The sequence below is a fragment of the Camelus ferus genome, chromosome 1, assembly GCF_009834535.1.
Source record: "Camelus ferus isolate YT-003-E chromosome 1, BCGSAC_Cfer_1.0, whole genome shotgun sequence".
Classification (NCBI taxonomy): Eukaryota; Metazoa; Chordata; class Mammalia; order Artiodactyla; family Camelidae; genus Camelus; species Camelus ferus.
Window position 1 is genome coordinate 58,033,865 of NC_045696.1, and position 14,298 is coordinate 58,048,162.

Consider the following 14,298-nt stretch of genomic DNA (forward strand, 5'->3'; position numbering starts at 1 on the left):
CTTCACAAAGAAAACAGAATCCGGCAGGAGAGAATTCCCAGACCTCCCCAACACCAATCATTCAAAATCACCCACTTCCGTACTCCACCCGCACCTTCTTCCTGGTGCAGTGGGGAAACTGTCCCCTTCCTGAGGCTAGTGCCTCCAGTATCCCTTCCCACCATCTCTCACAATCTGTGTCCTCAACCTTCCTTACACTTCTTTCTACAAATATTTAAACATATCTAAGACTCTTCAATCTTAAATATATTTAAAAAGCCAGAAAAACAAAAATAACAACTCCCTGATTCTATAACCCCGCAAGATGCTACCTAACTTCTTCCTCTTGTTCACAGTCACACTTCCGGAAAAAGCTGACAATGCTTGCTGCCTCTACTTCCTTCCCTTCCTTTTGGCCCTCAGTCTACTGCCGTCTCCCTCTACTCCCCCCTCACCAGGAGACAGTGCTTGCCAGGTTCTCAGGGTCCAACAGACATTCTCTTATCTGATGTGTTGGTAGTATTTGCATGATGATCCCTCCTTCTCATTTGAAACACTCCCTTACTATGGTCAAGGAGACACACATTCCTAGCCTCTCTCCCACCTCCGTGCTCCCACTGGGTAGATGCCACTATTAACTATTCAGTTGCTCAGGCCAGCGTGGATGACCATGGAGTCGCACTTGAGTGTCTTCTCTCCCTGCCCATATCCTTCAGCAAGAGCAATATAGTTTGGAATCCCACCCCTTCTCAGTCCTGCTTAGCCAGCACCCTGGTCTCAGCCACCCTCACCTCTCACCTGGGACACTACAGTAGCCACTTGGCTGACCTCCTGCCTCTACCCTGGCTACCACTCAGCAGCTCAGATGACCTTCCACAAGTAAATCCCAAGGAACTCCCCTCTTCCCAACCCTCCAAGTTTATCCCCAATCCCCTTAGGCTTCCAGTTACACGTTGCTTCCCCATAAACCCTCCCGGAGCCCCCACACCTGGGCTTGGAGCCCTTCCTCATTTGTTCCAGGAACATTGGTTATTCCTTCCAAAAGCACTTATTTCACTGTGTCCAAACTCCTCTGTCCCCACAGCTTCATGAGCTCAGTGAGGGCAGGGACTCTGTCTGTCTGCTGCGTCCATTCTGAGTGCATGGCACCTAGCAAATATTCCATAAAAAATAGCTGTGAATGTACTGATCTCCTCACATTTCTAGACATAATCTTAACAGATCAGGGAACAAATGCAAAAGAAGGAAAGCAGGGTAAAATTCTGATAATGAATTGATTGTGGAAAGAAGCGCTCAAATGGGCCCCAAACGTTCTAAAAACTCTGTAAAATACCAGTCTGCGGCAAAAGTGAAGCCATCTTTGTGCCTGAACAAGGTCTAGTGACCCAGAGCTGCTGATTTCAGCTGTGGCTTGGGTGAGTGGAAGATAGTGCCCTGAGTTTACGGTCCCGCGTACCCAAACGGAGGGGAGCCACAAAGGCGATGGCCAGTCTTTGCTGTGGTCCAGAGATGAAGGTCAAAAATTGGGAGCTTTCTAGTCTAATCTTGGAGCAACTGTTTACAGCCAAAGGGAATTTGTAAACTTACAATTTAAAGAGAAGATAAATTTTTCCGGGGAAGCCATAGGCAAGAAACGTTGGGCGGGAGTTTTCCAAGAAACGAAAGCGAAAGAGACTTAACCTCTGGGAGTTTGGGGTGGGACCAGCAGTCTCAGCTGGACTAGCTGAGGTGAGGATGGCTGCGTCCTGCTCCTTCCCGCTGCTGGTTGAAGGGTCCTGGGGCCCCAACCCCCCGAAGAACTTGAGCACCAAGTTGCAGATGTACTTCCAGAGCCCAAGGAGATCCGGAGGCGGGGAGTGTGAGGTCCGCCAGGAGCCGGGGAGCCCGACCCGCTTCCTCGTGCTCTTCGACTCCAACGACGGTGAGGGGGACTAGGGGTGCGGGTGAGAGGGGACAGCGGGGCTCTCCTTCCAGGGGAAACTTGGGGCTGGGGACACGCGGCGGGAGAACCGGGCCGGACCCAGAAGCAGCTGAAGGGGAGGGCATGAGGGGCGCGGAATGGACAAGGTGCCTTGAGGGCGCTGCGGTTCCCCCTGAGCTGCGCTTCCAGGCGCTCCCGGAGGCAGACCGCGCCCGTGGGTTAAATAAACTTTTAGCACCGTAGGACAGAAGGGAGCCGCCTGAGAGCTGGTGCGCCCACCTCATTTTACAAGGCTACATCGGAGTTGCAATGCCGTTTCAATTTTTGTCTTCTTCCTATTAAAGCAGCAGTTCTGGAACTCCAAAGGTTTATGGGAGCACACTTTGAAGGGAAGAGAGATTTTCCCGGGGAAAGCCATAAGCGAGATATTGAGGAGAACTCTTCAGACAGGAGCTCACTGTACAAACGAGTGCTGGGGGGCAAGACAGCAAACGCGCTTCCAGGGACGTTTGGGGCACCCTGGGGCAGGTTTGGTTTGAGGAGTGATCTCTCTCCTTATCCCTGTACACAAGCAAGGTCTGAGGGCTGGGACTAAAAAGAACACGTAGGGTCAGGGAAATTGTATCAGATGACAAAGAAAGTGCTTATATTTTTTTAAAAATCTTTTATTAAATCTCTTAAAAAAAAAAGTGGGGAGGACATTAAGGCTAATAGAAAGTTGGGTTGAGATGAGAGAGGGCCTTGTATGACATGCTAAGAAGTATGAACTTTTCCTCACAGGTAGGCAGGAGTCATTTACAAATGCGCTTTAAGGAGATACATTTGGTTGAAAATAAGTATGTTGATTTTTGTTGGGAGAGACTGCCCATCTCAGACCTTTGAAGAGGGTCGTACAATATTCAAGTCAGGAGAAGTGAGGCCTTGAACAAGCAGAGTCTGTGAGGATGGAAGATACATGTTCATGCTCTGTTCTGGATTTGGTAACTGATTCCATGGGAATGGTGGCCGCTCCATTTGAGGGAGAAGGAGAGGGAGAGCCCCTGTGCTTTCTCTTATCATTTAGATGGGGAAAGAGGGGTAAAGCAATATGATGAGTCACAGGGATTTCTCCACAGTGTTCATGGAGATTCCCAGTGGTTCTGGGGTCGGAGAAGGGCAGATGTGCTGTCTAGAATCTCATTGTCTGGGTGTAAATATAGAGGCTTACTGGTGGGGAAAGGCAGATACTGTTGACCAACACAAAGTATCTTTGTCCGCTGGAACCTCTTCAGTTGGTTTCAGGGTGATCTTTAGGCTGGGAGGAGGTGACATTCTGAGTTAATCAAGACCTTTGAACTTGGGTAGAAGTTCCCTCCCCACAGGCACCTGAGCAGCTGAGTTCGCCCCTCCTGCTGTTGCCATTAAGGAAGTGGGAGGACAAGGACCCACCAGTTAGCTACTTGCTCTAGACACCTACCAGGTCTGCACGGGGAGGCATGTGACCTGCTGCTCCCTGAGTACGCACTTTTTCCATTGGAATCTCAAAAGCTAGGATGTCTCCACTTTCCTGTTGCTGAATTTGGAGAAGCATTTGGGCCAGAGGAGAGCCAAGGAGTCTTACAAGGCCATGAGAGCAACTCGAATGCTCTGGGGCAGGGATGCCAAAAGGGAAGAATGAAACCCAAAGAAGAGAGGGGTGCACAGATACGTGTGAAGGGAGCGAGGTGGGCAGGGGACAGGAGACGGGCTGGACTCAGATCCCTTATGAAAACAAAGTACAAAATGTTTTCCAAGGATTAATTTCACCAGGGAATGTTCAGAAGGGAATCTTGGCAATGGAAGTGCCCCCCGGCCCCTGCCGTTTCACTCTTCCTCAAAGGGTTTTACCACTTTGATTCCAATTGTCAGCATCACCATGGGCCTGGCCCTTAGGGACACTTCTTTCTTCTTTAGAATCCCATTAACCTCAAAAATAGTCCTCAGACTGGACTTGCATCTGAATCACAACCAGTAAACAAGCACATTCCCAGGTCTGTCCTAGAGACTCAGGTGTCCTGAGTGTGGGTGAGTGGGAACCTTCTCGGTTAACCAGCACCCCAGGTGACCCTGATGTGCTGAGTTTGAGAATCCCTATTGTTTGTTGATGACCCTGAGTGAACAAAGAGGGAAATACTTATATAGACTGCAAACCTCATAAAAATACAAATAGCAGAAATATAATTGTATGATGATAACATCATTCTGTTCTAGTCAAAGCAGAAAAGATTTCAGTCTAGGTGCCAGGTTTCTTCCTTCACATCTCTCAGTCCACTTCCTCCCTTCCTCCACCCCTAGGCTGTTGACACCCCTCTTGCGGTACCCCCAGCATAGACACTCAAAGCTTATTTCAACTCAAATTCTTGTATGAAAAAAAGGTCTTAGGGGGTGGAAAGTCCCTACTCAGTTTCAGTTTCCTACCAGAGAAACAGCTTTCTCAGCAGCAAGTGGTCAGGAGCTTGCTAACAACAAATGACCTGCCCCAGTGCCGCCCTGAGCATGAGTTCTCCCCAGGGACACCCTCAGCCCTCCACAGCAGGAAATGGCCCCACAAGTGCAGTCTCATAGTGTAACACAACTTGATACTTATCATTCACAGACTAAGAATGAGCTTCAAAGCACTTCTCTGTAGAATTTAGCATATAGCAAACAAAGTATTTGGAAGCTGTATACCTTTATATAGTTTGCTGAACTTCTGAAAAATCAAGTATAAACTGACATGTAAGGTTTTAAACCCTGTTTCAGATGTGTATATTTATCCTCTTTTCTTGTCATAATTTGGCTCCTGATTATTGTCAGTTTCTTGGGGGTAAGGGAACCCATCTTCTCCTTAAATAAAATGAAATGTGGACGGTCTGAGATTGGTGCAGAAGGAAGCCTGTCCACGTGGGTAAGGGTGGTCAGAGGTCAGCGGTTCAGCGCTTTTTCCTCTCAGATTCACCTTCACCTTGTTGCAGATCACTTACTGTCTGCTCTTTTGAAATGGTCTGCCCGTACGTATCACACGCATTCTCAGAACAGGCTGGTACATTTAGATGCCTGGACAGGACTCTGCCAAAGAAGAACAAAAGGAATGCAGCACAGAGGTCCATGACTCTAGAGAGCTTGGCTTACCAAACTTAGCTTGCTTTCTGGGCTCAGGGGTCTTGTCCAGTCCTCAGTCCTCACTCTAGCTTAGGGCAGCCCATCTGGAGTCCATACAAAAACATCTGCCCTGCTCATAAAGAGTGAAATTAGAGTTTGGCAATCCTTCTCATATTGTTTCTCAGGCCCATTTCTGAGATGGCATCCAGTTAAGGCATCATCTTCATGGATGGTTGAGGTGGGAAAGCTATTCAAGCTCCTCTTGATGAAAGATTCTACCTTTACCATTGGCCTGATCAGGCAACCATGTCAGAGCACAACATGGTACCCCAACATCCACGGCAGAGCCGCACCTGTGAACACAGGGCACTCTCAAAAGTTCTCCTTCACCCTGACCTCTTTGTACCACGTGACTATGTTGACCATGCCTCCTCCTCTAAATTTACTCACTCCCTGTTCTCCATGGCCTCATGGAGATACACCGATTTTCCTTTTCTCTCTCTGGCTGCTTCTCCTTATGATTATAACTTAAGTTTACATAGCTCTTGTGGGTGTTACAAAATTCATTCACAGATACTGCTTCACATGAGGAAACTGAGACACAAGAGAAATTAAGTTATTTTCTCCGTGACTCAGCGAATTCGTAGCAGAGTTGGAATTTGAATCCACGTCTTTGGATTCATGTCCCCTGTTCTTTTTTTTTTTTCGCTACAGCCCAGCAGCCTGATGTGCTAATTTTGTGTGTAAAAATATATCCCATCCCTCCTTTCCTACTCCTTTTATTATCAGATGTGACGCTTGTATCATCAGAGATTAAAGAATTGATTGAAATACCTTTTAAATGAAGCTCCTCGCCATTCTGCTTATGGTCACCCAGTCACCTTCTTAAAACATGGCTTCCATCATGTCACATCCTAGCATCACTGACTTTCCATGAAGGATGCTTTATTGATTTCCCTTCACTGTGGAATAAATATTGCTATGTTTCTGAATGCCTACGGAGCATCAAGTACTGTACTAAGTTCTTTATAATGTTTCTTCAATTTATTTATTTATTTTATTATTTTTTAAACTTTTTTATTGAGTTATAGTCATTTTACAATGTTGTGTCAAATTCCAGTGTAGAGCACAATTTTTCAGTTATACATAAACATACATACATTCCTTGTCACATTCTCTTTCGCTGTGAGCCACCACAAGATCCTGTATATATTTCCCTGTGCTACACAGTACACTCTTGTTTATCTATTCTACATTTTGAAATCCCAGTCTGTCCCTTCCCACCCCCCATGTTTCTTCAATTTAATCCACGTAACACCCATTCAAGACAAGTCTTCATGAATTCCTTATTAATAAACAAGAAGACTGAGACTTTGTAAGTAAGGCATATTAAGGAATATGCTCAGGGTTAAAAAATATAAGTTTAAAGATAGAATTCTAATCCATATCTGCTTGCTATTCTTTCCCTCTTTTCACCACACACAGCCTCTCTTGAGAAACTGACCAAGCTGTTGATTGACGATGATGAAGCCCATGGAAATTATAGAATTATTTTGTGAATAAAAGATTGCTTGACAGTGGCTTTTTTAAAATTTCAGTTCGGCAGCAAGTTCTGGAGAGAGAGAATCATGAGTTAGTATGGCCAGGAAAAGGAACATTCAAGTTAACTGTCTGGTTGCCCACAGCCCCAGATGATGGCTGTGAGGGGAAAAGTCCAACAAAGGTAAGTAAAGGAGTGATTAAAAGGGAAGTGGGGTGCTCTCCCAAGGTGTGTTGGGTGGGAATCACGGTGGGGAAGATACAGTGGAACGAGAACTATAACTCAAACTGGAGTGAGAAAAGCAACTAATTACAGATGTGGAGGGAGTGAGAGTGGGGTAGGGTGGGTTCGGAATAATGGAAAAGGAAGCACTTCTTGTTTGATTTAGACCCTTTTGGAAAATTCAGGATTTGGGGGTTACCATCATGGTGGTTTGAGATGTAAAATCTTGGGTCGATTTGTCCTGGGTGCTTAATAACCTGGAACTCGCTGTATTTGTTTTATTTTCAGTCGGTTTTGAGGGGACAGCGATTGATCTATATTGCATGTACTAAGTTTTTCCTCAATTGTAAAATCGGAGAGTCATGGTATTTACCTCTGTGGATTGTTGGATCATTGTGAGGATTAAATGAGATGTCCTCCATAAGGCATGTGGCACAGTGCTTGTTAATAGTAAATAATAATTGTTACACAGGGAAAAGAACAGGAGCTGGGCTGTTTCTCTGATTTAGGTCTTACCCCAAACACCTGGTGTTCCTTTGGGGTTTCTCTTATTTGTGGCTTGTTTTTACCCGTGATTTGTGTGCGGAGTAAATGGACGCCACCGCATGTGACATGCATTCAACAGCATCACTACCTGAGCTGTTATCATTTCTGTAGACTTTCCATCTCCAGGCTGGTCCCAGGGAGACTTTCTTAATGTAAAGAAATTATTAGTAATTTATTAATGTTCCTTTATTGTTTGGGTTTCAGGAATCCAAGACCAAAGAACATGTCAAAGAATCAGGTAACTTCTCATTCACTAGGCAATTTTGCTTTTCTTAAAGGCTTTGCGTTGCAGAGGTCACCCCTCTCTTCTTGACTTCACAAGACAGGATTGCTCAGCTGAGAGATGCTTTGGGCTGCATCACCTACATCCTCTCAGCCAGCTGTGCAAAGGTTGCCCCTTGAGCTCTAAGGGCTCAGATCAGAAGGACGGGAACAGCTCTCTCTGTGGGGAGACACCTTGCAATCGAGGGGAGGGTAAAGAGGTACCTGGGAGGTGGATGAACTGACTTTAAGAGTCCACCTGTGCCCCGCCAGCCATTGAGAAGCAAAGAAGTGACGTGACAGTGGGTGCTGTGTGCGGCTAAGTCAGTTAGCGCTGCTTTGTGAACGCTGGGTGCAGGAAGTGGGTGCAGCCCTCCAGACCAGCAGCAGCTCTTCCTTGTCCCATCTGCTGTAGCTGTTGTGGACGCTGCCGCTTGACTAGTATCTGGGTGCTGGCCTGTTGTGATACCTGGTACTTACCAAAGAAGCCACTAGTTTTCCTGGCTAAGCATGCTGTTATAAAGGTGAGGAAATGATGAACTGTGCTGAATGGCCAAGCAAGAGAGAGAAAGTGATACATATATCCAAATCTTAGGGGAAAGAAATTAAAAAAAAAAAAGTCTAAATATTGTCCTCTAAAATTGAAATTGTCTAAAGAACGTGTTTAGATTTTTGCAGCTTTCTCTTTTTGAGAATGGCTCTGGGATGAGAGCTGCCTTTACTTGTCAAAATGACTGAGGTTGTTTTTACCTAACATGGATGCACTTTAAACTGTAGAATCCATGCATGGTTCTCTTAAGAAACTCATGATTTCTTGTGAGATAAGATTTTTTTGTATCTTTTGAGGAAGTTCTGCTTTCTGTTCTTCAGATGTGGAACTGGCTCAGCCAACTCCCAGTGTTCACTGTGACCCCCTAAGCCCTTATCTATTTCTTGGAAGACGCCCTAGTGCTGTACCCTTAGGCTCAATTTGGGGCCAGGAAGTGGTTTTATATTTGTAGTATGTTTATAGTCTGTGCCATTTCTCACATCTGGAATTTAATCGTTTGTGTTTCTTACAGTTTTGTAGATTTCATTCTGTCTTAAGTGATTTGTTAGCACTGTTTCAGATTTGCTTAGAATTCCCAAGTGTATTCTCAGGAAGAGCCATCTAACCCCACCCCACCAATGGACTTCTCATTGTCCTGGACATTTTAGACCCATTTACTTACCTGTTTTATCCTGAGCCCAACTCTAATGGTGATAAACAGCTAGGAAGTTGGGTAGTTTTCAACAAGATACTTAAGCTGCTCTCTTTAAGAGATGGAAGAGGAGGTCCTTTGTTGAATGGTTGCTTCACACTGAATCATGACAGTGGTCCTAAGACTAGGACTCGTGAAATGAATTGGAATGCAGATAGTTTTCAGAACTGAGCACAGTGAGGGCTGGAGGGTAGTTCCCTAACAGGTTCCTTATCTCAAGGATGAAGGGAGCAGAGGATGCTGCATCATGGATGCACGAGGCATGCCTGAAACCCAGAGCTTCAAGTGAAGATTGACAAGTAGTGGACAGAGCAGAGGAAGGTCAATCAAGGCACACAGCAACCTCAGGGCACGTGAGCACTTAGCCAATGTCCTGTTCTAAGCTAAGCTGAGTTAGGCTGTGCTTGAAAGGTAGAAACAAGCAATTGAAAGAACCTGGAGAAAAGAGAAGGGCAAGAGTGGAGAAGTACTGGTCACTGGTGGCCAACACATTCTGGCATTTCCAAGTCTGTATTTCCAGCCTGCTCTGTCTTCTAAATTCCATGCCTTGTGTCTGACCTTCTTACTGGAAAATGTGTTAGAGCCAACATGTCTGAAGCCACCTGTGTCATCCTCCTCAGCAAACCAGTGTCCTCTTCTGGCTTCCTTATTTCTCTGGAAGTACACAACTCGTCTGCCCATCATCTACTAGAGATTTCAGTCATCTCTCTTCTTTAAACCTTCACATATGTTCGTCAAAGAGACTTCACAAAAATCTTTCAAAATTTTCCTGATCTATCCCTCCCTCACACCAGTCCCCTTATTACATCTCAGATCCAGCATGGCAGGTACACTCTGCTTGGTCTCTGTGTATCTCCTCCTTAAATCTGACCAGTCCTTTGCACAATCGCTCAACATCCTGTCATTCTTTTCACAGAAACCTTCCATGACTCGCCCACCTTAACACCAACTACAAGATAAAGTCCAGACCACATTCTGGATGAAGTTGACTTTTCTGCCTCATTTCTTACACCCCTGCACATAAGTGCTCCTTGAACTTCATCTGTCAAGTTGCCATTTCCTAAATAGTTTTGGTGAAGCCCCGGCACTCTGTCTCTACGTCTGTTGCTCATAACACCCTCTACCCTACTTTTCTCTACCTAAATTCTAGATAGCCTTCAAGATCTACTCAGGTTCCTCCTCTTGTCTGAAGCCTTCCAAGCCAACCCAACCCCTTTTCTCCCTTCTTTGGATTCCTGGCTTGATTGTTGATACTCTTTATTTGGCAGTTAACCAAGCCTCTCTTGTGATGAAGCTTCTAATAGTCGTGGGGTTATAAAACTATATTGCTGGTTTAAAAAAAAAAACAACTGTATTGCTGGTAAGGCTCTTTCCATTCACTTAGTCCAGTACTCTCATTCTATACTTAAGAGACGTGCTGAGGTCACATGGCTAAAGAGTGGCTGGGTCGGGGGTTCAACTCATGTAGCTCCCCTCCAAGCTCGGTGGGCATTCTGTTTTGTCATACCCATCTCAATGAATGCTACTTTGTGTTCTTATCGAAACCTTAGGCTGTTTTTACTTGGCAGGAGTGTGTGTGGTGTCACATCAATCACTTAAAAGGAGTATTTGTCAGTGTGATCTCACTGCTGTAACAACCCCCCAAATCACAGTTCAGTACAGTCGGCAGCCAGGGTGGTGGGGGGACTGCTTCACACAGTTGTTCAGGATCCAGGCTCTTTCCATCTTTGTGACACCTTTGTCTTTGATATGTTGCCTCCAAGGTCACTGCAAGAGAGAATGGAGAGTCACATAAAGGGGATTTGATTGGCCAGGCCTGGAAGTGGAATTCACTACTTCCACCCATATTCCATTAGCCACAGGAACTCTACTGTAGGAACTGAACAGTAGGAAGTCTGGGAAATGTTGTCTAGGAGGAAAGCAAAATGGATTTGATGAGCACATAACAGTTATTCCGCCATAATAAACATTTACAGATGTCAGTTCCCTTTCTCATTTTCCTTGTATAGCTCCACCAGAAAATCTGTAAGTTCCTTATCTAATGTTTTTTGTGTGCACCCCTCCCCACACATCCAGTGCCTTGAACACAATAACGGCTCCAATTGAATAGTTGTTCACAGGATGTCTAAAGATCACAACATATCCATCATGCTTCACTGGACAAGCACAGAGTGACACTGACCGTCTGTATACAGTTGACTCTTGAACAGCACGGGTATGAACTGCACAGGTCCACTTATACATGGATTTTTTTTCAATAAATATATTTGAAAATTTTTTGAAAATTTGTGACCATTGGAAAAAACTCATGGATGAACTGCACAGCCTAGAAATATCAAACAAATTAAGAAAAAGTTAGATATGTCATGAATGCATAAAATATATGTAGATGTACGTATAATACATACAATATACAGAATATGTGTTAGTCAGCAGCTCATGTTATAGATAAGGCTTCCGGTCATCAGTAGGCTATTAGTAGTTAAGTTTGTGAGGAGTGAAAAGTTATACACAGATACTTGACTGTGCAGGGGGTTGGCGCTCCTAACCCCGTGTTGTTCAAGCTTCATCACAAGTGTATGTAACTCACTTACAGTCAACAATGGAGACGAACAAGCTGACTGGGGTGGTTACTGCTGAGCGAGTTTGAGGTAAACGCATAATTCTCTGGGCCATTTTATCTTCCATGTGTATACCCTAGTCATTCACTGCAAAGTGTCCTTTTTCCTCTTCAGTGATGGAAACTTACTGCTTTCAGAGCAAAATGTGTTAGCTGATGCCCATGTTTGGGCATTTTAGGATATCTTGTTTTCCTCCAGTGGCCTAAGCAGTAAGTCTCTCAACTTTATTGAGCCTCAGCTGTATACCATGTGCCAGCAATAGAGCAATACAAAGATGAATAAATATGTCCCTTGCTTTTGAGAAGCTTGGTTCAATAACTGTAATATGGTGCTGTGATAGAAATATATGTCAAGTGCTATTAAAAATAAGGCAGGTTCCTCAGGGAAATGAGGCAGTAAAGAGTATAATAAAATTTAACATAATCATCGTCAGCATCACAGTAAGATTTAAAAGCTATTTTAACTTTTAATTAAATTAAGCAAAAAGTCTTCTATGATCTGTTTTTATTTGAGTTAGCCAAGAGATCAGGAAGGGAAGATGGCAGTGGAATTATTTCATGGTGATTTACTTTGCTAAGAACATGGTAGATGAATGTAACATCTTGTACCCTTTTTGTCTCCCTAAAATCAGATGTATCAGAAGAACTAGACGCAGATCTCTCTCTCAACGGAAGATCAGAAGAAGTGGAGAATGCTCCCAAAGAACATGAAAACATTTCCTCTTTGGTTGCATTTGAAAATGTCATGGCAAATATCACTGATATGATATTAATCCTGTTAGTTGAGAACATAAGCGGCCTGTCCAGTGATGACTTTCAAGTGGAATTAATAAGGGACTTTAATGTTGCTGTAGTTACCTTTCCAAAATACTTTGGTAAGATCGACTGATGCTCCATTTGCCAGCCTTCTTTGTGCTACCCTTTGGGATTTGGGACACCCAGCTTAGGGTGAAAGCTTGACTCTTTCTAGTTGCTAGTAAGAGAGGCCTCCAAGTTAATACAGGCGCTTTCTTATTTTGAAAGAGAAGCAAATTTGTTTTGAAACCAAATTCTGGTATGTTTAGTAAATCAGGCTTTACTGTATGTGTTATGTGTGTGTGCATGTGTGTGTGTGTGCGCGCGCGTGTGAAAGAGAGAGACAGAAACACACAGATAATGCACCCAGATAGAAATCTAAAGTCTCAGGTTATTAAAGTGATTCCCAGTGGAGGAGTCAGTGTTTTCCCATATGTTATCCCACTGTGGGGAGTAAATATTGATCTGTGTTACTAAACTGGGCTTACTGGAGGGTAGCAATAATGACAGCAAACACTCACATAGTGTTACCATAAGTCAGGTACTACACTAAGCTTATTCCATGTATTGATTTATTTGTCCCTCTCAACAATCTTTTGAGTTTATTATTATTATTATTATTCCTCACCTTATGGTTGAGGAGACAGAGACACAGAGATGCTAATAAATGGAAGCACTGGATTTGAACCGAGGTGGCCCACCTCTATACAGTCTCTTCTCTTATCCCCTTGACCATATATTTCCTTAGTACTTCCACGGCAGTCACCTGTGCAGGGGTGAGTAAGTGCATGTGGTGCAGAAAATGGGTGCTCTTTAAGTCTGTGTGAGGAGTCTGTGGACAGTTTCTGAGATGATGGAAGAGTTATCTCCGGAAGACAAGGAAATTTTCCAATTCCGAGCCCTCACTAGCCCATGGCCATGGCAGTGGAGTGGCTGATTAGGAGCACAGGTCATGCAGTCAGAATTCTAACCCCACCGTTTAACTAACTATCTGAGGTTAGCCAAGTTACTACCTTCTGTATGCTTTACTTTCCTCATCTATAAAATGGGGACAATAATACCTACTGATAACAGTTTCCATGAAGATCAAATGAGATGATGTTTGAAAAGCCTTTAACATTGTACCTGACACGTGGTAAGGACTCAATAATGGGAGCTATTCTTATCTCAAATTTAGTGATTATTTCTTATAAAGGGAAAACTAAGTTGACTTGCTTTAGTTTATTGATCAAAAATCTTGATCTTGAATACCTACTATGTGCCAGACACTTGTCTAGGTGCGATACATACAGAGATGAATAATTCTTGGTTCCAGGTCTCAAGGAACTCCTATGGGGTAGGGAGGAAACCCATATGTAAGTGAATAATGAAGATGCAAGAGGAGAAGCTGCTTCCATCAGCTGTGAACAGAAGGCTGTGCAGAATGGGAGGAAAGGGGACCCAAACATGGTGGCTTGGTTTTCTTGAAGTTCATACTCCAGCAGTCTCAGGCTGTTAGATCTCAGATGTGCCTTGTTGTTTCATGCCGCTGCTGGTCCCTCTGCCTGAAATGTTTCCTTCTCTGATCTGTCTGGCAAACTCTCTTCATCCTTCAAAACTCAGAGCAATGACTACTTACTCTGGGAATCCTTATCTGATTTCCCAGTATTAGTCTTCCCAAGTCATTTGATCCCCAAGTAGAATATTTGTTTGCTTTCAAGACTTCCTGCCTCTTGGATGGTGAGATTTCAAGGAACGGTTATATTCATCTCTCTATCCCCAGATCCTAGTACAGTGCCTGGTATATCATGGGCCCACTACCAATATTTATTAATTTGAAAGAGATAATTGGGCTGAGTCCTGAAGGAAGGACAGGACCAGGATAAAAAAAAAAAAAAAAAAAAAAAAAAAAAAAAAAGACTGGAGAAGGGCATTTTCGGCACAGGAAATTGTATATACAAAGGCAAAGGAGAATAGAGTTTTCAAAATAATGACTAGTTTTGTGGCAATATGGGAAATAAAGTGAATGGTAGGGAATAACCAGAGGTGATGTTTAGAAACCAGTTGGGAGTCAAATAGCCAAGGTCATTGTAAA

The 14,298-nt window shown here is 44.0% G+C and overlaps 1 protein-coding gene across 3 annotated transcripts in view; it reads left to right on the top strand.

The window, feature by feature from the left end:
• The first annotated feature begins 1,653 nt into the window (after positions 1-1,653).
• The window catches only part of PARP14 (poly(ADP-ribose) polymerase family member 14), a 41,619-nt gene continuing 28,974 nt past the window's right edge, over positions 1,654-14,298 (top strand). The window contains exons 1-4 of one of the 3 annotated variants that reach the window (XM_032480422.1): positions 1,654-1,900; positions 6,598-6,722; positions 7,512-7,545; positions 12,062-12,304. In XM_032480422.1, coding sequence (XP_032336313.1) covers positions 1,714-1,900; positions 6,598-6,722; positions 7,512-7,545; positions 12,062-12,304 — 589 coding nt within the window. In that variant the 5' untranslated portion in view covers positions 1,654-1,713. The remainder of the gene's footprint in view (positions 1,901-6,597; positions 6,723-7,511; positions 7,546-12,061; positions 12,305-14,298) is intronic. The other 2 variants (XM_014563622.2, XM_006189858.2) reach the window with 2 other exon arrangements.